Source organism: Podarcis vaucheri (assembly GCF_965113315.1).
Source record: "Podarcis vaucheri genome assembly, chromosome: 12".
Classification (NCBI taxonomy): Eukaryota; Metazoa; Chordata; class Lepidosauria; order Squamata; family Lacertidae; genus Podarcis; species Podarcis vaucheri.
In genome coordinates, this window is record NC_138750.1 from 39,578,133 (window position 1) to 39,602,490 (window position 24,358).

Genomic DNA, 24,358 nt, shown 5'->3' on the forward strand with positions numbered 1-24,358 from the left:
CAACATAGGCAACTCTTAATGCTTGTGATCAGATAATCTCGATTCATTCCACTATGATTACAGTGTTCATAATAACGAATAACTGAGCATCCCCAAACCACCCATGTCCAACTATAGAATTCTGCTCTCTGGACTGTGCTGACCCATCAGTATTTCTGAATTACACCTGTTTTGCTAGTAGAACATTCAAAGCACGGTGCTAATAAGAGATCCAGCTCTGTCATCTCATACACAGGATTTCAGGAAGCAAACTTTCTCATGTGAATAAGCCCTTGGCTGACTAGGTCTTGTTGCTTCATCACACCTGTATTTGGTCATAGGTTTATGTAGTCAGATCTAAGAGAGAATACTCTTGGATGCCTATTCTTTATATATTTCATGCATTGAGAGTGTGCAGAATTCTGTTTGCTGGTATCTTGTGCATGGAATCGCCAAACCTCAGCCTTCATTCACAGGCATTGTAGGATTTCCGGGAGGTGGGTGGTGGCTGTCTGTGTTGCATTGCATTTCATCTTCAGTTTTCCTAGCTGTTAGACAACTTCCCTCCCCATTCAGCTGCCAGCCCTCAAATGCATACTTCTCCTTTTGTCTAGATGTTTCCCAGCCAAACTGATTTTTCACTTCCCTCACAGAAGCTGCATTATTTGAAAGCATTCTATAACGTGGATAAATATTCCATTATGTCACAACAACTCTGCCAATAGCTGGTGCCTAGGCAGGCAATTACCAAAGTGTTGGGCGAGTATCATTTTCAGCCAATTTATAGGCATAGCAGCTGTGTTTGCATATCATGCTAAACTATAGTTTAGCACAACTAGCAGGGACAAGCCACAGCAAGCCTTTGGATTGTGCAGTCTCCCTGTTCCTCCTCCCATGGAACCAGGACAAGGAGTTCAGAAGCTACTGCTTCCACTTTTGATTTTCTACAGCTTGCCGTGTCATCTGCCATGTCCCTTGGACCCCAGACCTGTAGCCCATCTTAAACTGTGGTAAGTTTCAGACAAGCCACTTTCAGTAATGTTGGGCTGAAGACTACTTATTTGAAACTGATCACAGTTGTTGGTCCAAATGATATGACAAACAGCAGATAAGCAAAAACAGAACCAAACTTCCTCCTCAGGAAGGAGGGAAATGTTAGTTTATTACATTTCTTTTAAAACACACAAGAATAGGTCATTTAATTTAAAATAGTGTGAGTCTGCACCTGATAATTATTTCTGCATTACTATCAGATTAATATGAACTATACATTGACAGATGTGTATTGTCTGTATTTCTGCAGGGTTCGGATGTTGATTGATGAAGGCTACGAAGACAGAGTTTTGCTTGCTCATGACGTGCACACAAAAAATAGGTTGAAGAAATATGGGGGTCATGGATATTCTCACATACTTGAAAACATAGTACCAAAAATGTTAATCAGAGGCATATCGCAAGAAAAGATTGATAAGCTATTGGTAGGAAATCCCAGGCGATGGCTGACTTTCGAATAGGGAGTTCTAAGTATTGCTGTGGCTTGATTTGCTTCTGTGAAACTGGAAATTTGAAACCTAAATTCTTTGAAGAAAACTAAAGTCCTACAAATCTGGCATCTTAAGAGTAGGATAAGCCATAGTGTGCCTACTGTTTGTGTCCAGGTCCCTTCAGATACAGGGAGTGGGGGCAGTTACACAGCTTCGCTAAAGGGCAATTTTGGCAAGTATGGTAGAATTGTATAACTGTTCCACATACTATTTCTAAAATCACCATAAAACTGCTTAAAGCTGCTGGGATGCCTTCATGCAGTGCTTTTAGCGGATACTCGCAACAGCCTTGAGAACAGCATCATGCTGTGCAAGGGCCTAGACTGATGGAGTAATTATGATGGCTTCTGCGGACTCATTCCGGAGTTGGGCCCAAGCACCATTGCTGGAACATTTATGCATAATCCTAGCTGGGATCATGCAAACCCCAGCTGCATGCCTAAGGCACATCTGCACAGGCACAGGAAATTCCTCTTTTTTATTTTCAACTTCACTCTGATGTGTCAGGTGACACTTGAAAATAGGAGTGGGGAACCTGTTACCCTCCAGATGCTGGACTGCAATGCCCATCATTCCTGACCACTGGCCAGATGCTAACTGGGATTGCTGGGAGTGGAGTCCTAATAATATAAGGACTGGGTGCAAGTTCCCCATCTGTTCCCCATCCCTGTTTCAGTGTCATTGATCTGCAGGAGACCTGCTATTAGAGAAGGGAGGAACCATGAGTAAAAGCAGAAATACAATAATACTTTTGCCAGCTTTCCATGAAACATACATCAAAGTCAGCTGCCCAGTATATTTGTATTCCTGATATTTATGGTCAAAACACTTTAACCCCTGTGCCTCCTTTGACCTTTTAATATTTTGTGTGAATGCTACTTTGAATTGAAATTTAAAAATAAAGCAAAGCAATATGACTGGGGCTCTAAGAAAATATAGAGGTTGCATTTTTAAAAAACGTGGGTCTTTTGAAGATGATGTAATGGCTGTATTACTTTAGGAATTTTCTATGCATATGTATTCAGACATTCAGGATTTACTCCCAGGTAAAGCACTTGTGGTTTCAGGATTTCCACTTAAAAGCACAATCTTTATCCATTTAGTTTAATGGAGCATACTCCCAAGTAGGTGTGCCTAGGGTTATTTTTGGCTGAAATTACCTCCCTCCAAAATGATTTTTTTCCTAATACTGATGCTCCTATTAAGTATCCATATGCTCTTTATTTAATGATTAGTTTTTACAAAATAATGTTCAAAATTTAAAAATGTTCACAATATATAATTACATATTGAGAATATCTTTAAATAGCATTTTAAGGGCTGGATTGCAAAACCATATCAGGGTGAATAAAAGCATTTAAAAGCCTCCAATACACACTAGCCTCAATTGAATGCACTTCAATCTCATTGAAAATCAGCAGCCACAGGCACACAGAATGAGGTGTCCTTGCTTTGATTTCAACAGGTTTAAATGTGCTCATCTCTGCATCAGCTATTGGTCCATGGACTCAGGTGATCCAAACTTTTGTTTTTCTTCTAACCCCTCCCCCCCAACATTTATGATGTATTTTATAAACAAAGCGGTTGAGCAAGATTCCACTTTTAGAAATGCTTGTGTCACAAATTATTGTGGAGACAATGCCCAAAATCAAAATATGTAATAACAATAACGAACTAATGTAACAAAGCTTATAATTTACAAATCAGTTTGTCAAGATATGATTTAAAAGAGAAGTTTGCCTTTTATTGTTTCTGTGGTTCTAACCAAAGAAAAATGCTGATTTTGCTAAAGAAAGTGTTATATCTGTTTAAAATGACAGCCTGGTGATCTAACGTCATTTATTATATTTCCAAGCGTGCACAGCACTTGATATCCTGTGGCAATAAATTGCTTGTATTATTTCATATTGGCTGTGCATGTCTAGTTATAGGCCACATTTGAGTGAACTGCATAGAAAAAGGGATTGCACATGTGTAGTGGAAACATTATTCTGCATTTCCAAAAAAAGCAGCACTCTCTACTGCATCCAGAGTTGCAATGGAAGCTTCTCTCCAGGGGGTGGGGGTGGGGAATAGCCCCTCTGCATAGGTGAATCTGCTCCTTCATGACTTTTGTCTTGCTTGAAACACGCTATTTGACAATGGGGAAAATCTCCAATGCTTTGCGGTCAACTGATGTATACCAAGTGTACTCTCCATCAAATCAATTGTGAAATCAGTAGATGGAAGTCAGATGTATTTTTCATCAAAGCAGAAACACTCAGTTCATATATGCTTACATTAAAATGAAATAAAAAATTACTGCATCAACTCACAAACAATCATTAGGATAATTTAATCAGAATCGGTTAATCTAGTGAAAAGTACTCTTATTTTGAGAGAAGAATATGTGCTGTTGGATACATATTTTGCTATATATAAATAGCATGGTGGAGCATCATGAATCTGAATGCCTTCCAAAGAGGGAGAAGAGAATGGAATAATGACATAATTCCAAAGTTCCTTTTGGAGAATAGATCTACCTTTTTAATATCTGATTTACAAACATTTAAAAAATAAGACTGCATTATGAAATAAGGGAATGATATTTTGGAAACTTGAACATACTTTCAAATGGAAGTTGAGCTTTCATGGTTTCTGTTAATGGCTTGTGCTGTTATTTCTCTTTAGAAGCAAAATATTAAAATAAGTTCATTTACGCAAGCTCCATATTTGCAACGTGTTGATCCTAAAACCATTATACCCAGAGTTAACTGCAACTGGGTTTGGGTGGAAATTACTTTCATGTAAATGCATTTAGGACTGAATACAACAAGCAATTAGGAAAGCATTTCAAAGGTGGACTTGAACAGTCCAATTTAGAGTTCCCCCTATAATTTCTGCTTTCAATTGTTTAGTGGGGTTTTTTTTAAAAAAAACCTGTCAGATGCATTAATTGTGTCAAATGGTTTTTCATGGAAGTGCAACTGAAAAGTCTCTTGAACCTCTTGACATAACAAAAATAGGTTTAAAGTAAACAATGGTTTTTTTGTTTCACATTTGAGAACATCTCCTTTTGCATAATTTATTACTTTTTAATAATATACATATATTAAACAATCTGCAATCTGGCACTCTGAAGGCCTGTGTATTGGACTAATGGTAAGACGTAGCCCATCCTTTTAGTTTGGCACTCTTACAGTGCAATCCTGCATGTCTACTCAGAAGCAAGTCCCATGCAGTAGTATCTTGGGTAGGTGGGCATAAGGGTTGCATCTTAATATATCCCCATTACTCCCTTTGTAATCATTACAGTGATGCTTTGTCATAAAATCTTAAAACATTTATGTCAAATGAAATAGAAACTAGACGTTTTCATCCAATATTGTTTGTTTCTTGAACACACATTTCAGTTGGACTTTAAATAATCCATTTAGAACAGCTGTCTTAAAATTGTCTATATACTAACAGGTGCAGGAGAGAGCAAGTGTCACTGGTAAAATGGGTGTAATGAGTTGAATTGGCTCCTTTACTACATGTGTTTAGGAAGGCAAATCAGTTTAATCAGGCTGCTGTTTTTTATGTTTTATATTTTATAGTGATTTACCGCACGTCATTGATCTTCTTGGGGGGGAAAGTGATATATAAATAATGATAAATACTGTTGCTTTAACACTAGCGGACCAGCACTTAGCTATGGGTTCTGTTGGTGGCTTTTGCCATACCATATACTCCACCTTCTAATTCCATAGCTATTAATTTATAGGCTTGTTACAGAAATAAGATGATTGAAAGGCATTCTGCCCATGAACACCACCATCCTAAATGTAATTGATGGTCTATCAAACTGTAGGTCTTTTCTGATGCTGCAGTGGTACAGTTTATTTGCATAAACCATCCTAAGCACATGCTGGGACAGCTTGCTCTACAACTAGGGTGTAAAAATGGTTTACTCATCTGATAAATAGCCAGGCACCAACAATCATCTCTCTCACATTCTAACATGATGAAAGCTGCAATCCCATGCATGCATACTTGAGCTTACTTCTGAGATGACTTGCATAGAAGATTATGCTCAAGGCCCCCTTTCCATATATGCACACATACACACGTACCTGCACAAAATGTTTAACTTTATGTGTGCAAATATACCAAACCCTACAGACAGGACTGCATTGGATCATTGGCAGTGTGACTGGCACCCTGCTGCCTGTTTGAGAAGCTATATAAACAGTTGTACCTGTTTGTATTTACCTTACATGCTGCGTGTGTTAGCACCATAAAGGAGACACTCCCATCCAGCAGTAGCTAAGTGTGGATGGAGCCCAAGAAAGTAAGCACAAGGTGAAAATTATGTAGGTAGGATCAGGCTCAAGCGTCATGAAGTTCTGAAGAGCAAAGCAAATGGGCTGCATTTGGCAACATGTTGGGATAAAACTTGCTCCCCCAGGATCAAGTATCCACTTTTACAGTTTTTCCTTAGAGGCCAATGGTTATTCGTGCCTGTGAAAAAAATGTTGCACCTGGAGACACTGCTGATAGGGGGCATATGACACTGGAAATAGGGTATGGTCTCCCCAAAAAGAGGATCCACATGGTGGGAAAAAGTCTTTATAACACTTGACTAGGTTTTTAAAGCAAAGGTAAAGCACCAGATCATATACCTAATGGAAACTGCAATATATTGTCTTGACAGAACTGGACTCTTCTATGGTTTTCTCTCTTTTGCACATTGATTCAGAGCACTGCAAGTGCTTCCATGTGCCTGTGGCCCCTTTGCTTGTGCAGAGACTGCCCATTCACTTCAGTGGAGGCAGCAGAATTATTTGCATAAAGGAGTTTATACACAGATTTGCTCCCTCTCTTGAGATGAATGGGTCAACCCTTTGGGTGATGCAACTCCTTCTGCATATGCTGGAGCTACAAAATGTGTGTAAGAAATCAACGGACTGGAGCAACAGAGAAAAATGGAAAATGAGACACAACTGTGCTACAATCATTTTCAACCCCTGACTTGCACCTATATACAGTTAAATTAGAGCTAAGGCTTGAAGCAGGTTAATTTTCTATTTCTAGGTAGTTAAGGGCATATAAGGACAAGGCAAATGATTCCTTCGGAGGGAATAAGCAAAAATTCAATTACATCTTCTTTTTATTGTAAAATCATTCCTCACCACATACTATGAGTTGGATCCACACGCATCATAGTTAGCAGGTAAGTCACAAGTACCAAAGCTGATGGATGGATAGAAGCAGCAAGATCATAGCACACCAAAAGTATCATATATGCCGAAGAAATAATTCAGTGCTTTAAAGATTTTTTTCCCCTCTATAAAAGTTGTGATCTATATAGGACTTCATTCACATGGACACTAACAACAAGGAGTATTTTGCTTTGGCGATAGTGGATCACACATCTGTTTAACTTGCTTTATATTTTTTTAAAAACACACTCTCTGGGTTGTACAGATGTGAGTCAGGTAGCATTTTGCCCCACGTTAATGAGGTGTCCCTCGGCCAGTATCCTCTGGGGTTCTTGATTCGTCGATTTTGTGTTTTTTTGCCACGTGAATCCATCACTTAGAAGAATGTGATTTTGTGTTTCACTTAATTATCAGTCAGCATAAATTATAAATCCAGAAAATGTGCTGTATTTGTTGTTGTTTCCTCCATGTGCTTTCCCTCCATCTAATTTTATGTATACTTCATCTCCTGGCTCCAAATGTAGAACGACGCTGTTACTGGCATAGTCGTAGTTTTGGTCTGCATCCTGAGCAATTGCACTAGCCCGCACCTAAATAAAACAAAACACAATGAGAATATGTGGTTTGCAATTATAATACTTGTCAGCTCTGTGGAACGGAAGTGCACAGGTAGCTTGCTCCAATGCTCTTCTTGGTAGAAAAAGGTTTTGCCTTTACCACTGTGGCTACTGACATATCAGAGACTAGCAGAAGAGTCGGCCATAGCAAATTATTTTAACTTACGCCACCCAACATCAGCTTGTTTAACTGAATAATACATGACTACCGTCCATCAACATACGGCTGTAACCTTTCACAAAATCACTTCTAATAACTAGAAACACTATTTTATGTATTTGTTTGCCATATGCATAGCCAGGGCCGGATTTAGGTTTGATGAGGCCCTAAGCTGCTGAAGGTAATGGGGCCCTTTATATGTCCAGGTGTCCTTTGTCAACAACAAATTGTCACTGTTTTTTGTGTTGAATATATGCTGTATGGTAATTTATGGACCTAATAGGTATCTAAAGCCACTGGGACATAACAAAAGGCTAGCAGGCAGGGCCCATTATTTCCATCATAGGAGCCTACACAACACAAAACACTGTTGCTGTATGTAGGTTTTATTTTATTTGCTTTTTTATCTTATATTTTGGAAATGTACATCCAGTTTTTTTCTTTACATTTTTTTGGGGGGCCCCAAGAGAGTGGGGCCCTAAGCTATAGCTTGTTTAGTTTATACGTAAATCCAACACTGTGCATAGCCCATGCTCTTGGGAGCTCAGCGTAGTGTAGGTGAGGATTATTCTTCTCACGTGAGGATGAGAAACAGACAGGCCAAGGTCAACCCAAGAATTGTAATACTGAGTTCAGAACCAGTACAACACTAGTCACTTTACCAGATCAGTGTCCTAGACTTAAGCCAAAATATACAGAATTGTGAAACAAGCAGCGATAGTTCAGTTAGAGCATGGTGGTGCTGAGTTCCGTGAGCCTGGTGTTTTGCCGGTGTGCTTTGCACCTTATTTTCCTTGAACTGTGCCTCCCACTATGCATGACAAATTGCTTCTGACACGAAGGGGGATTTTTCAAAGCAGCTTGTGAACATATGAAATGAAAAAGGAATAAGCTAGCATTCCACTGGGCCAGCACAAGCCCACCTAATGAGCCTAAGCAGAGGGAGGGGGTTGGGGGAGGCAGGAGAAGCCAGCCACAGTCTCGATCTCATATCACATTCAACAGGTATGCATCCATCTAACATTGCACTTGACTCCTGTTGGCTTGGCTCGTGATCAGAATCAGGCTCATTGTAGGAAAAAGGATATGAGATTATCATAGAGATGTCAAGAGGGGTAAGTATATAATAAAACCACCCCTTGATGCCTTTGAATCAATGAACTTTACATCATGTTGAAAGCAGAGTTTAAATTGATGTACGAAGAAGATGCAACACAGGGGCAGGAGCAAGCTACAAAATCAACTACCTCCACGTTCACTGAATATATGCAGTTTGAAAGCTATTCAGCAAATTTAACTAATGCAGGGAACATGTACATCACACCAGCTTTTCTGATTTGAGATTATATTTTAAAACCCTGAATTCTTAATTATGCAGTGTCTACAAGCTTAGAGTTGTAAGTGTCTTGGAGTTTTAAAGAATGCCATATTGAATTTTATATAATTAACAAATCTGGCCACAATCCTAAACCCACTGAAGTAGAACTGCACATAGACCAGTTTAACAGAATCGTTTCAGTAGGAAAATATTTAACTATTTATTTGTAGGCGATTTATGTTAGTATAACACATCATCTGCCTTGTTGCCTGTGCTTATTCCACCACAGATACACATGACTGCTGGTGATTTAGTGCTTTTGCAAACCTAAACTAAATAATGCATAACTTGGCATGCAATCTCCTGGATATATTTTTTTAAAAAATCTTTTTGGATTTGAAAAATGTACAATAAGTAAAAAAATAATAAATACACAGATGCCTTTCAAAAGTATAAATGACAGGTTTTCAAATTAAATTTTCATGTGATATGATCCCACATTAATTCAGAAATGTTAACAATGGATAAGACTTTTCACCATGCTAGATCTCATAAGGTATTAGGAAGCTTAGAAATCACAGAAGCAGGAAAAACCTCCTCTTCTGCATCTTATAGCAAGGTTCGGAAAGGCTTAAAAGATTTGTAATTGCTTAACAAATGTTCTAATTTAAGCTGATATACTGTATAATATCCTAGGCAATTCTACTTTGTATTTGTATCTTCAGAAATATGACACATATTGAAGTGATCTGCCTTGGCTACTCATAAAGCAAAAACTATCAAATTGTGTATTTCCTAAGGGTTATCGGGTGCTTGGAAGGAGCAGGTGACTTCAGACCATTAATCCTAGAAATATTCATCCCTAGGAATTACCCTGTTTTGAGATCATTACTGATATTACAAATAGTAAAGAGGAAGAATGGATGATTGCTTTTGTTTGAATTATTATCACAGAGTTTTAAGCTCAACCAATGTCTGCATTTTATTCAATCGGACTGCTTAAATTATCACGCAGATTCCATTCATGCACTATTTAAATGCTGCATGTCGAATTTATGTAGCATTTCATGTTACAGTCTGATGAATCCTCCCCACTCCCCCACAAAAAAGCACGAGGTCTATTTTGCTACTGGCTCTAGCATTAAACGTGCTTCATATATCACTATGAACACTATGTAAAGGCACTGGGCACTCTCCACAGCAATGGACATTGTCTGCACTAAAAGAATTGAAAGATTTATTGATTGAACTCCTAAAAATACTTTGCAGATTGCAGTCATTTTGTGTGCAGCTACAATGCCTTGTGACTTAACCTTGATCCCATACAATGTGTGTGCTACCTTTGCAAGACTCTGCCTCTTTTGTTGTTGTTTGGCAACCAATGTAATTTCTTTTTAAAGCCTATAAGGACAATCTTAGAAAAAACCCTATGTGTATTGCAGTACACGTTAAAGGTGCCTCAAAATTAAAAACAATTAATGTGTGTGTTACATAAGTTTCACAATGGCTCGCCTCACTGAGTTATACAAGTATACAGGGACATTAAAACTGCAAACAAACCAATTATGTTATAGCTTCAGCACTTCTATATTTAAGCTAACTGTTAAGGAAGGCAATGTGTTACATGGGAGTCCTTGAGATATTCAATAAATGTTGCTCTTGAATGATTCCACCCCCGACCCTGCAAGTCATATTCACTCTCAGTACTCATGCTTTCCTACATTACCATGCTGAATCTATTAACACCCTGCTCTCTTTTTGGCCAGTCCCACCAATATTTTGTATTGAAAGCTCTATTGTCCAAGTTCATTAGCTGCCAGCTTCATCAGATCAAACAGTCCCCCAAACTAAAGCTACTCACTAATTTGAAAAAAATGTCTTAAGAATTTCTTATGGCTGAATAAATATAAACTGAGTTCAGAGCTGCATGATCAATATTTGTCTATTCTGTTTGTATAGTGACTAAATTAAGCAATTTATAAATGTCTGGAATTATGTACTTAGTCTATCTTCAGGCTTATTTTAATATTTATGATCATAAAAATATGCCATGCACTCTACTGTGTTCTGTTTTTATTTCTATCATGTGTTAATAATGCTTTTTAATAACCAAAATTAAAAAGTTTTTTTTTCTGAACCAGATGGTTGTACGTGTGAGACATGGCAATTTGCTGTGCTGTATTTAATGTTTAACAATGTGGGCTCATCTCTAAAAGCAATATTTATGGCAGGTGTTTGCTAATTTGATTAATTTCTACTGATGTCCCCATAATTTCATTTTTACAGTGCTTTTGAGAAACCATAAACAAAAGGTTAAGTGGCGTATCAGATTAATATACCAGCCTTTGATGCTTCCATCTGTGATCTGTCGTTTAACACAAAGCTGAAGTGACTGAAAGAGCTCTCATCTGGTTACGGTACACTGGTATTCTCCAGTACCAGTGTTCAGCAATTTCAGCTTCATTATTCCGCCTTTCAGGAAAAAAATCTCTTCAGTCTCAGGCACTTTCTACAAACACGCAGTATCATATTTCAGCTTTTTTGGAACCTTGGTTAGAATACTGTGAAATCATGTTCATTGAGCTACCTACAATTAAGGCTATATAAAGTAATGAATGAAAATAAAAGTGAACCCCTCATAGTCTGGTGACTCGCTGCAAACATGAAAACAATGACCAGCAAGCCCTTTGGGGAGAAACGGTGTAATCTATGTTTACTGGACAGTGTTTAGCACCCTACTGATATAAAATAACTATTTAGAAGTAAATGTAAAATTCATACTTTCTGATAAAGGTTTCAAAGGCTACCTTATTTCTAAACTTACGACTTGTAATATAGTTTGATCAAACTCCTTTTTTGGTTTTCCCTTTTTTAGAATTAAATGTTTATATTTGATTGTGCATACATCTGTAATGTTTATTATACTTTATTTTCACCCATAAACAATCTATTGGACTTCTGCGTCAACAAAGCCCTTCTAGGCTCATGTTCTGACTCATTTTATCTTACCCTGTGCCATTATCAATCTTGCTTACAAAGACAATAATTAATGCAAGTGTGTTTGTGTGTGGTATGTATGTCAGATCTCTGGGGGCCACTTTAAAGCCAAAGGAAGCAGGCAGTTGTGCCACCATTTTGACTACTTAAAATGGATTATATATGCCTTTCACGTTATAGAAATGTGTGATCTTTTAATGTTTGGCCTAGTGAAGCCTTGAAGTGTGGCTGGGAAGGGGTGCCAAAGTTGGAAGCAAAGCAAAGATGATGTTTTAAAAGCTTTCCTCTTCACAGACCTTCCTCTTAACCGAGGTTGGAAAGTTCCTTCCCCTATGCGACCCTGTGCGTGTGGAAGCCACACTGAGCAGCGTGGGACTTGTTGCTGAGTAAATAAAAACATAGTATTGATAGTGTTGTAATGCGGGAGTTATGTTTAGTGCAGTGCCAGCGGCGTCATGAATCTTGAACTTATGCCTGTCATTCTACCATTTACCCTCCTCGTCTCTCCACCTGAAAATGTTGAGTTTGTATATATATAAAAGGGTTTTGGTTTTTAAAAACAAACAAACCCTGACCACTCTCCAGGTTATTATCCCTAAAGCCACGAACCTGGGGCGGAAAGTTCCCATTCCCTTGAGCCCAGTCCCTTCTCAGCCCCGCCATTTTCTTCCTTCCTCGAGGAGGCCTGGGTGGGTCCCCCGAGAGACCCTTTCCAACCTGCTCCGTCGTCGGAGCGGATGGAGAGCCACCCCTGTCTTCTTCCAGTGCTCAGGAGCTTCTCCTCACCCCCGGGAAGCCGCCCCTCCCTCCACAACCCCCACCCTCCCCCCGCCTCCCTCCCTCCGGCGCCACGAGGAAGGCCCGCGCAAAAGGCCCGCGCTTTTCCCTCGCCCTTCGGCAACCCGCGAAAGGAAGGAAGGAAGGGCGGGGGGGGGGGAGAGGGGAAGCGGCATTTCTCGACGGGGCTGCTTTTCATACCAGTTCTTTTTTAAATTTCCATTTAAAGAACACACACAAACGCAAAAGAACTACAAACGCAAAAACTACGCCTGCGCGCCCTTTACTTTCTTTCTCCTCGCTTTTTGCAACCTGGCCAGCAAAATCCCCGAGGGGAGTTGTTCTGCCCTGAATGACTGAGCGCGGCTGGATTCGCGCCGCGTCCACCGGGTCCTTGTCTTGTTGTGGCCTCGCTTATTTGTGATTCCGAGAAGGCTGCTGGGGGGGGGGGCAGAGAGAGAGAGAGAGAGAGGAGGAGCGTTTATTACGAGACCCAATTAAACGAGGCGGGGGGAGGGGGGTCTCTCTCTTGCCTCAGAAACGAGCACCATGGGGGGGGGGAGGGGGCGGCACACGAGCGGGCCGGGTTTCCACTAGACGCCGCCTTCACACCTCGGGAAGGGAGAGGAGGCCGGTGCCCCAGTGGGGACGCGCCCGCCCCCAGATTCCTATTCTCGGATTCTCTCCCCCCCCCCCCACACAGGAAGGTCGGGGCTCCTCTTTCGCATGACTCCGTTTCCCTCTCTCTCAGGACTCCTTTCCCTCTCCCCGGCATGAATTGATTGACCCGGCGCCCGCCCGCCTGCTTTTTGCGACTCACGGTCCACTGAGCCCCACCAATTAGGCACTTTCGCTCTCTGTACTTAATGGGGGGCGGGGCGGAGGGCAATGCGCGCTTTGGCTGCGAAAGGCGGCCAGCCCGCCCTTCTGCACCGGGGGTCCCTCTGCCTCATCCTGCCAACATTTATGCCCCAGAGGCACCAGCGACTGACTGAACCGCCCCTTCCAAGGCGCCCCCTTAGGCTCGGGTGCCAGACTGCAGCTCCCATCACCCCTGGCCATTGGCCCTACCAGCTGAGGCTGATGGGAGTTGGAGTTTCACGTCGATGGGGGTCGCAAGCCCCCCATCCTGGGGTTGCCACCAGCCGCAGCTCTTTCATGGGGACTCGCGCCCGACGTCCCGTGGAGCCTCGGCTGTTTTCCCTCGCGGAGGAGGGGAGAAAGGAAAGGCGTCCACGTGGATTTGTCTTGTGGATGATGGGTACAGGCTCATGGCGCACAGCTTCCTCCCTAATTTAGCCTTTCCTCATAAGAGGAGGGGAAAGCCCTTCCTTGCCATTTATCCAGCCGCAGGGGCTAGGAGAAGGGAGCAGCTCGCGCGACTTCAGTCGCCTCGGGAAGCAGCGACGCTTACTCAGTAGTTTGCACATACGGAGCTGACGGGCTGCCTGGGGTGTAACGGCAGCAGGACGCTGCAGCCGATCCCCGTGGGGGATCCTTTCCATTTCCAGACTTTCCTGCCTCCTGGGAGCCTCCCGCAGCTCCTTCGTCCTCTGAGCGGGCAGGCTGAGCCCCGGGACCTTTTTAACGATCCCGGGGTTGTCTGTCCGTCTCTCACACCCCCTTCCTCACCACGTTCAGGTTCAGCCGTTCAGCACGTGAACAAGGAAGAGTGTCTTAAAGTATATACTGTGTATACGCAGAGTCCCATCTCTTCACCACTCACAGCTCCTAAGCTAGTTTGACAAAAGAGATCACTTAACATTAGGAATTAAGCGCTGGGCACCTCCCCAAATCTCACCATCTCCCCGGCTTTGAGGCTGCCTCTTTTCTACTCACTACCACTTCCAGGCGGCGCTCCTCTGAACTCCTTTGGGTTTGGGGCTGGCAAACTCCCCCCGGCAGAAATTCAACAGGTGCAGCTTTGGCACAAACGCGCTCTTCTCGCCTTTGCCTCACCTGTTGAATTTCCACCTGGCTGGCCAACCAGGAGAGTCGCGCCAAGCAATACCAACGCGGGCAAACAACAACAGATGGCAAGCCTGACCTCTTGGGCCTCGATCCGAGCTGCTGCTGCTGCACCCCTCAAGCGGACCCCCCTCCCCGCGGCCTTCTCCGGTCCCTCCCTCTCTTTCTCCCCGCCAGGCCCCACCTGGTTGTTCTTGCACAGATCGGCCCACATGCTGGTGCCGTCGCCGCCGCGCATGAGCACGTGGTAGGTGAAGAAGTAGATGCCGGGGATGGAGCAGGTGAACTTGCCCGTGGTGGGGTCGTAGTGGTTGCCCAGGTTGGTGACGACGTCGTCGAACTTGAGCACCTCGTAGCCCTCGTGCTGCCGCTTGAGGCCCGCGTAGAAGGCGATCTTGGGCACGGTGCTGTAGGTGGCGGCGCTGATGGCCCCGGCCGCGTTCAGGCCCGGCGCCCCGGGCGGGCCCGGCAGGCCCTGGCGCCCGGGCTCTCCCTTTTCCCCCGGCGGGCCCACGGGCCCCGGCGGGCCGGGCTCCCCCGGCGGCCCTCTGGGCCCGGCCTTGCCCGGCCGGCCGGCCTCCCCCTTGGGGCCCTGGATGAAGGTGGGCAGCGACTGCATGAGGCCTCGGTCCGGGGTGGCGGCCGTGCTGGGCGCCTTGGTGCCGCCATAGGGGTCGCACACCATGCGGCAGGTGCCCAGCATCTCGTAGTGCGCCGACGTGCCCGCCGAGCTGACCAGCACCGGGATGAGGATGACCAGCAGCAGCACCATGACCACCCCCAGCGCTCCGGCCGCGATCAGCCGCCGCCTGCTGCCCACCAGGCGGCTCAGCGCAGGGCGATCCTCTTGCCTGCTTTTGGACAAAATCTTGATGGCGGGACGGGAACCTCCTCGAGCCGAAATCCTCGCGGGGCACCTTCCCCGCGTCCCAGGGGGCTGCTCGCCCTCGTGCTCCTCCTCGCGGCCGGGAGGAGCGCGCCGGAAGGGCTCCTTCGCCCGATCCCCCAGGCCGAGTCCCGAGAGCCTCGCTCCCCGTCGGGGGCACCTGTGGCTGCCGCCGCCGCCGCCGCCGCCGCTGCTCCCCTCGAGAGGAGCCGCGCACACTTTTATGCTGCTGCTGGCGATCGACTTTTTCCCCCCGCCTGTGCCAGCTCGAATCAAGTTCCCTTCTTCTGCTCCTCCCGATCGCCTCTCTCGCTGCCTTCCCGCGGGTTTTTTTTTTCCCCTTCACCTCTCCCCCTCTCCTTTTTCCAACCCCTTCTTTCCGTCACTCATTCATTCTGTCTCTTCAGCAGTCAGCTACACCAGCTCGGCGAGGGGAGCGGGATCGGAGATTCCTGGGGAAATCCTGCTCGCGCCACAGCCGAATGGAGAGAGAGAAAGAGAGAGGGGCGCTCCCCGTCGTCCGCCTTGGCCGCCTTCCTAGCTGAAGCTGCCGGGGTCCGCGAGCCGCTCGGTGCCGCTGCCGGGAGCTGCCCACAGGATCGTCGGAGCGCGCGCAGCCACGACGAGAGGAGGCTGGCAGAGGCGCCGCCGGGGTAATTTATAAGCGCCCGAAAGCGCAGGGGAAAGGGGAGCTGCCTTGGCATCTCATCCCAGCATCTGCTCGGCTCATCCCACTCGCCCAGAGTTTGGCATCTCTCTGACAAGTGTGGGGAAATGTTTTCCTCCCCTCTCTCCCTCCACAACCCCCCTCCCCGTCTTACTTTATTTTATTTTATTTTTTAATTCTCGCTGAGCGGAGAAATTGTGAGCATTTCCCTTGCTGAGCCCTGAGTGATGACAGTTCCCCCACCCCGTTTTCTTTCCCCTTTTTTTTTTGCTGGAGCAGATCAAGGAGGGGGAGAGAGAGAGAGATCTACTTAGCACCTTTTGGATAACCTTCAGATCACTGATCCAGAATGTAAAGGTCACCCACACTTCTTGTTGGATAGTTCCCCCAGCGGTCTCTGTCTGTCATGTGAAATATCACTTTTAATACAAGGGCAGTGTATTACAGTTCACCCAGCAAAAAGCCATTTGGAAACAGCATCCGCTCCAACCACTGCCATGCACTGAGTTGGACATTTTTCCTAGTTTAAATCTGCATCTACCTAAAACACATGGAAGAAATACCCTCTGTCTGTTTCTCAGGAAATTAAATGTGGAACTATGGAAGTATGTAGGATACAAAGGACTTTCCCCTGCTCTTTGGCCAGACACTCCATTATTATTATTATTATTATTATTATTATTATTATTATTAGTCATCTGTTAACAATATTTCCTTAGGCAACACTGTAAATATCTTTATAATAGTGCTCCTTTAAATATATCAGGCTAGGAGACCCTCCAGCAAAGGCAATATACATCAAAGACAAGGAAGAAGTTTCTGTACCAACTCTGAGCACGTTTTCCCAAAGAGAGGTAGTGTTTGCTCAACTGACTTCTCCTTTCTTAAACTGCCTTCCATCCCTTCCTCCCCACTGGAGATGGGGTGAATGTCATTCTCCAGCAAGGTGACTAAGCCACCAGCTTTCCATAATTTGAACTGGTAGTTCTCTGCAACAGATATCAAGCTAGTACCATTTCCCTTCCAAGCACAAGGCAGAACAGGGCTGCCTTAAACAAATAGGCCAAATTGATTCCTAAATCATACTTCTGCATTCAGGAGCAATTGGACGTCAATCAAATGCAGGTGACATTTGCCTGTCAATACAGGGATGATGGCTGAACGAGTGTGACTTATTACGGCGGGGCAAGAATCTGAAATGAGCAAAAGCAGCAAATAAGCAAATAACACCATCCCCGGTGAGTGTTGATCAGAAAGCTGTGATCTTGTCTGGGGCTTGCATGGCACGAATCTCTTCTTTATAATACCGCCCCCCGCCCCCCGTGGACTCCCGTTCTTTTTCTTCTGTTCCGTAACACAATAAGGTCAAAGAAGCAGCCAGTGGGGAAACAAAGATCCATCGATTCTTCCTTTTAAGTAGAAATGTCAGCGGCTCCTTGCACTCTTCCCTAAGAGAATCAAAAAGCAAAGAGTGTGTGGCCACACCATGCCACAGATGGACTAGCCCAGCTCCTTATCTCCACAGCGTGCTGCTGATAAAAGCCTCAGCTTTTGGCATTTGTAAATATTCCCAACGCCGCCCCTTTTTCTGATTTTTGTCAGAGCTCAACCTTTAATAAAGTTGTTATCTCGCAGAGACACAATCCAGTTGCCAGATCCCTTTGCTTCAAGCTCCCAGGCCATCCTGTGAAAGGCTTTCTTCTTCTTCTTTTTAACGGGCGTCTGTCTTGTTTATGCTACATCAGCTTCTCCCCAAAGGAAGGTTTTCTTTGTAAAGAGAGAGAAAGATGGAAAAGTCAGAAGTGCAACCAGTTTTTTTGTATTCCTTGCATCAACATTAAGTTTTCAGAGCATCATATTTAGCTATAAAAAGTATGCACAATCTATCATTAAATATTATTATTGCAGTCATATCCTACCTTTCCTTCAAGGAGCTCAAGGGGGTGGACATGCCCCCCCCCCACTACAGCTTGTCCTCACAACAACCCTGTGTAGGCTGAGAAGTAGTGGCTGAATGGGGATTGCACTAGTCCAGCACTCTGACCACTATGCCACACTGCTACTGACAAAATCATTCCTCATATGTGGATCATTATGTAGCCAAAACATAAGGGGGAAGTGTCAGCAGGCTGAGAGAACCTCCAAGTTGCAGAAGTACCAAAAAAGAAAAGGGGGGGGAGAGAATAGGGAATAAACTCTAATGGGCAAGGTGGGGGGAAACAGCATGTTCAATGATGATTGGATATTTACTGACTTTTAAAGATGAAAAAAATGCAGAAGAGAAAGGCAAATAAGGTGTGGCTTCCTGACTGGTGGGACACTCTGCACTGCAATGTTTTGTTGGATGGCTGGGTACCCCAATTGGGGCCATTCTGAGAAGCAGGAATGATGATTAGAATATAGCTCAGTTGGTAGAGCATGAGACTCGTAGAGTCATGGGTTCAAGCCCCACGTTGGACAAAAGATTCCAGTATTGCAGGGAGTTGAACTAATTCTATGATTCTATTCTATTTGTACAGTGTGATTAGAATATCCACATGCTGGGTGAATCCCAAGGTTTGCAGAAGTAGAAACAATTTTTTTTAAGGGCAGCACCCCCCCCCCAATCAAAATGTGGACTAAGCATGATCAGTATATACCTGAGATGCCGGGGGAGGAGAAAAGGCTAATGATGGGGGAGGGAAATGGAACGGAGTATTCCAGGAAAGGGCGCAGTTGACTAGCTGTAATTTTGAATAGGAGCACTAGTCTGCCCTGAAACTTTTTGTTGCAGATCTCATTTGCCTTTTTTTTTAGTTTTTTAGTTTAGTTTTAGTATTTACGTTGAAATGGGTCCAAATATATGTCCATGTTATTCGTGCCAGGGTCAGGGATGGCTCTACAATTAGACAGAGCCAGGCAGCTGTGCCAGGAAACAGATGTTGTGGAGTCAGGAGCAGCAGTTCCTTGCCAGGAGATAGAGCTGTATGTTCCACAGCAGGAACCCCCAAACTCAGCCCTCCAGATGTTTTGGGACTATAGCTCCCATCATCCCTAGCTAACAGGTCAGGGATGATGGAAATTGTAGTCCCAAAACATCTGGAGGGCCGAGTTTGGGGATGCCTGTTCCACAGGGACTGCCTCAGCTAGCCTGGTGCAGAGGAAGGTGCTGTCCCCCTGCCAGTGCTGAACTAAAATCCAGCAGTCAGCCCAGTTGGTTTTTATTTGTGGGGTGGAGAGAATCTTGTCCACTTCAGGAAACAAAGTATCTTTGGCCATCTCTGCTCAAGGAGCCTGAGAAGCTCAAGGTGCGCATACATGCACACACACACACACACACACTGATCCATTGCACTAATCTAAGTTCAGAGTGCAGCAGCTAAAGGGAAACAAGCCATCCCACTGTGCTACCCTCAAGTTAATCATGTTTTATGTATTTAGTTGAGTAAGACAAATGGAAAATTTCTAGGCTCCAATTCAACATGCTTGTAATGGTGCACGTGAGAACGAATGTGGCCCTCAAGGATAGGGAAATGTTTCTGATACTTCCATTGCTAAGATATACAATGTTAGAGAAGTGTGGTTGCAAGATGAATTGGACTATGCCTGAGCATCTAAGAGCAGCTTTTCTCCTGCAAGTGAGCACAGCCTCTTCCCACTTTCAAGGGGTTTTTGATGGACAGGCAGATATTTCACCATTTCAAATGCTGATTCTGCAGTTCTCAGTCCGTCCTCTCCTCCATGTTTCACACACAATGTCCATGTCTTCACACACACTTCAGATATTATGCTCATTTAAAAAGTGCTGCTCATACCTTTGTGCAACCAAATATTCATTTGGTGCCATGAAAAAAGCAAAATTTATTGTTGAAAGGCTGCAGGAACGGCCTCTAAACCACCAACAGGAAGCAAGTTGACCTGAAGAAACAAGTACTCACCTTTGGAAGATTTAGCATAGAATGCATACTGCACCCTAGGATATAAGTTCGGGTTTACTGGGCTTAATAAAAATGTTTGGGAGCCACTTTTCACAAGATAAACCACTCGGCACATGAAGATGAATCAGTCATGTGCAAAGTTAGTATTCTCCTCTTACTGCAGCTAGTATTCTCTTACTGCTTCATTCAAAACAATAATATCTGAATAGGTGTTGCAAAAAATGGATGCCATCAGAACAACAAACTTGATGTCATTGCTTTGCCATGGAGTATATTTGATGGCTACAGGCATTCATAAAATTGTTCTGCTACAGGTACTAAATACATACCGGTACTTCCATTCTAAATTCAGAGTCCTCTTTGAAGCGCACATGTGGCAAATCTTTGCAACTCCCTCTTGCTTTTTCCTCTGATCTCATCTCTACAGTCACCTTTGATATCCATAATCTTTGATAAAAAGCTTCATTTATTAAGAAGTATTTGACACAGTGGGGGGCGGGTTGCATCCTTTTCAAAGGCCTTTTGCCTTTTTAACTTTGGATATGCTAAAAGAGCTCAGCGTGTGTAACCCAAGTTTCTTTGCAGAGCTTGCTGTAAAATGGTTGGGTGGAAATGATCACAAACCATTGTTTTAGGAATACTTTTGCTCTTATAAATAGCATTGTTTCCCTCCTCTGTCTTCCCCTTCCACTACTGTCCTCTTGACTCCGTTCTCTCTCTCTCTCCACTGCCACGTTGATCTTCCAACCAGTTGTACATATTTACAATTCTAGTCCTTTTTCAGTTTTTTCCCTTTAAAGTTTGCCCTTGTTACAGCTATCACTAAAATAAAAACAATGTATGATCCCTTGTGCTTATCCGACCAGCTCTCTCTTTTTTGGCCAAAGGTTTTTTGTTTGTTTATTTGTTTGTTTTAAGAATACACCTCCAATTTATTCAGAGTGAGGACAGTTTCACATTTGTACTTTTGAGACCCTTGTGTGATTTGTATCCAGTTTTAAATGTTGTTAATATAGAGTAGATAGAGAGGGATTCAAATGTATTTTTAATCTTTTGTTGGAAACCACCCAGAGTGGCTGGGGAAGAAATTATTATTATTATTATTATTATTATTATTATTATTAATCAAACACAATATATATTCTAGCTGATGGGTTGTATTTCTGCAGTCTTCTTCTCATGGTGTTGCCTCCCTCCAGGGGAAAAAAGCCCACTGGACACAACTCAGTGGATTGGATCCAGACTTAGCCATACTTTGAATAGACCCAATGGGGCTTGTGATGTTCCATATTGCATCCACAGGGGGGCGGTGTATAGGGAAGCAACAGACATGCACAATCCTATGCATGATTTTTGAGGTATGGCCCATTGAGCTGAATGGGTCTTATTCCCAGATAAGCGTCCATAGGATTACCACCCATTTAAATGCCACCCATTTTTTTTTTTTAAATTACTAAGCACTAGTACCATAGAAACGTTTATACTTGGGACCTGCACATATTGCTACACACACACACACAAAACTAGGCTTAAGCAGTCAGGAGCGAAAGAGCACATACTTAATGAGCCAAGTTAAGGGAATGGAAAATTATTCTATAAACAAGAGATAAATAACCTAGATAGCCTACAAAGAGATTAGAACAATGTGGGGTACTACAGCATGTTAAGTAACTGCAGAAAGCCTACCCTTTACAGAATCAAAAAATTACAATAATAAATCCAAGATAAATGTGATAATAACAAAGAATAAAAAAATACAGCAAAATAAAAGACGAATAGAGAGCCGACACAAATAATAGGGTGTGCCATAAATTATTTTTTGTTTCATTTGTTTTCATTATTAAAACATTGTTAGTTTCATTATTCATTTGTTTACATTACTTTTGCTTCATCCGGTGGTGGCTAACCCTATTCAGCCTCTGAGGGTCCCATTGAGGGTTGGCCCTGGTCCCAAGGGTCACAGGCCAACCTGCGAGCATCTCACACATCCATATGCACAGCACATTCACACACTCGGCTCGGGAGGACAGGACAGGAGGCTGAACGGTCACACATACACATATGCCACAGACAGACAAGCACTCACTCACCATTTGTGTTCCCTGTGGCAGGACTGGTGTTGCAGGGTCTCCTCATGCCCTACTCTGCCTGGAGGAGCAAAAGCACAGCACCTAAGCTTTCACTTGAATTTGCCTTCATCATTCGTTTTTTCATCATTGCCTGTTTCTTTTGCAAATTTTTGTGCCTTCACCTATGGGAGCTATAGCAGCAGAGCTGCTTTCAGCAGTCAGCACCTGGCGGCTGCCATTTTGTTTTCCTAGAATGCCTTGGCTATTGCATTGTTCTGAGGAGTTCTAGGGTGGTGGTGGTGGTGGGGAAATGGCAGTCACAGTCCCTTCCCTTAGAAAGCCATGGAAGAGGGTGGGGAAATTTTATACCTCCAATGACCACATTCTCTCCTGCGCAAATGTCCAAGGGCACATACCATTGGTGGGCAGATCCAAGGGCAAAATTGGCTGGAGCAATGCATATCAATGTTCTCTTCGTATATCAGTTTTGTTATGATATGGACATCCTCTTCTCTGTACTTCATTAAGGGAAGCAAAAGAGGCCCAGTGAGTGAGAGGTGTTGTTGATGGGAAGGTGTGGCCTGTGGAGAATCCTGAGGACCAGATAGACCCTAGATGCGGCCCCCAGGCCTGAATTTGCCCTGCACTGCCCCAGAAGGGCACAATATCTAGAGCATTCTGGGAAAGTAAAATGGCAACTGCAAAGGGATAGCTGCTGAAATTGACAGCTGTTTCCAAAAAGGAAAAAAGAGAGAAGAAAAAGTCCCCTCCCCAATATACAATATTCTAAACAGGATAATGGAGAAACATGAATTAATACTCATTTGTTACTCATGACATTCATTTTCTGTCAAATCCACACCCATAATACATAAGAAGCACAGCCAGAGAAGCAACAAGAGACTGGGACAATAAAATAGTCAAACAGCTGCAGTCTTCATTATTGTTCTCCCCAACACCCTAAATATGTATATCCCACAGTGCTGTTCTGTTTATAAGTGACCTCTTCTGAAAAACATCACACAGATTAAAAAATATTTTAAATTCCTCTTTCAATTTACTGTAATCAAAAACTGCAGGCGTAATTTTTCAAATTGTTTTTGTTTGTTGTAAAGATAGCTAGATAGATTTTTTTTAAAAAGAAATAACTTTCCCTAACCTCCAAGCCTACATTCAATCATCTTTCTTAGGACTGGGATTGATCTTGCAATGCAGTGATTCTCTGTCTGGATTCTTCACTGTTTGGAGCAACACAATAGGACAGATATGTTCTTTACCTGAGGCCTAAGGATGTTAACCTGACGAATGGGAACATATTGCTTGCTTACCTTTCCTTTTCCTTTCTCCCTTAGGAGGTAAACAGTAAATATTAAGGGGGCTGAAGACAAATGCTTCTTACGAGGTACTGAAATTAAACAGAACCCCTAAAATCTATGAATAAACTGGGGCATAAATCACACGGGCCTTTTATTAAAAGCTATGGCACTTGTTAAAGTGAGTCCTGAGGAGCGGTTGGCCATGAAGTAAGAATGTGGGGGCCTTTGAAATGGAGATTTGGATGTTGGTGCCTTTAAGCAGAGATGATGGGGACTCAGAAGTAGCAGGAGGGACAAGCCCCTCTATTGTGCCATCTGCAGTTCTAGACTCCCATGCTATTGCTCCTCCCTACCTGCAACCTTACACATGAAATATGGTGATCCTTTATATTCATCAGGAATTTGATGGATGTGCAATAAGAATGGATAGCTGGGAGTGGAGAACTCAAAATTAAAATCCTAAGAGTGGTGAATTGCCAGGAGATTTATTGTTATTTCCCCCCTTGTCAGCCTCTCAATATATTATTCTCTTTGTTCCCTGCTTATTAATTCCTGAGTTGCTAATGGTGTAATTTACTTTGCAAATTGCAATCATTTTAATTATTCATTTGTAGGGCTAAAAAAGAGAGGGAGTGTTTCAAGCCAGGGAATCCTCTTTCAAGATACAGAACAGGCCACTAAGCTGCTGAGGATTGGATCCCTATAAGTGCCAAGGGTATTTTGAACTTTTGCAAAGTTCTTCCTGTTAGGTTGTGGGTGAACATATCAGACAACACAGCGATTCTTCAAACATCTCTTGTTTATTCACAGGCCAGAACAGAACTGAACTGAAGGGTTCAGCCAGCCTGCTTATATAGAGCTCCACTACAACGCAACAGTAACCACTTTCTGTAACTATCCAATCACTGAACGTCACTTTCAATCCCTTATTTGCATATGTGGACCTGAGTGAAAACTATC

At 43.4% G+C, this 24,358-nt stretch overlaps 2 protein-coding genes and 1 long non-coding RNA gene across 5 annotated transcripts in view; 1 reads left to right on the top strand and 2 right to left on the bottom strand.

Moving 5' to 3' along the window:
- PTER (phosphotriesterase related) overlaps window positions 1-1,688 on the top strand; it is a 36,718-nt gene extending 35,030 nt beyond the window's left edge. For all 3 annotated transcript variants that reach the window (XM_082193230.1, XM_082193228.1, XM_082193229.1), the window contains one exon: window positions 1,283-1,688. In XM_082193230.1, the coding sequence (XP_082049356.1) occupies window positions 1,283-1,493 (211 nt within the window). In that variant the 3' untranslated portion in view covers window positions 1,494-1,688. The remainder of the gene's footprint in view (window positions 1-1,282) is intronic.
- A 3,629-nt stretch (window positions 1,689-5,317) lies between these two features.
- On the bottom strand, window positions 5,318-15,760 carry C1QL3 (complement C1q like 3). The gene is made up of 2 exons (XM_082193240.1): window positions 14,728-15,760; window positions 5,318-7,296 (listed from the first exon to the last, which is right to left on the bottom strand). Exons 1-2 carry the CDS (start codon window positions 15,313-15,315, stop codon window positions 7,117-7,119), a joined length of 768 nt encoding a protein of 255 aa, XP_082049366.1. The 5' UTR covers window positions 15,316-15,760; the 3' UTR covers window positions 5,318-7,116.
- Window positions 15,761-15,769: 9 nt separating this feature from the next.
- Window positions 15,770-23,647, bottom strand: LOC309515445. The gene is made up of 2 exons (XR_014212477.1): window positions 23,411-23,647; window positions 15,770-17,863 (listed from the first exon to the last, which is right to left on the bottom strand). It is a non-coding gene; the product is annotated as an uncharacterized lncRNA (long non-coding RNA).
- Window positions 23,648-24,358: the final 711 nt, after the last annotated feature.

Bases quoted from the DNA above. Each gene is read 5' to 3' on its own strand.
- C1QL3 (XM_082193240.1), bottom strand. From the start codon at position 15,315: ATGGTGCTGCTGCTGGTCATCCTCATCCCGGTGCTGGTCAGCTCGGCG. The intron at 7,297-14,727 runs GTGGGGCCTGGC...TGTTTTATTTAG, and splicing joins ATCTGTGCAAGAACAACCAG to GTGCGGGCTAGTGCAATTGC.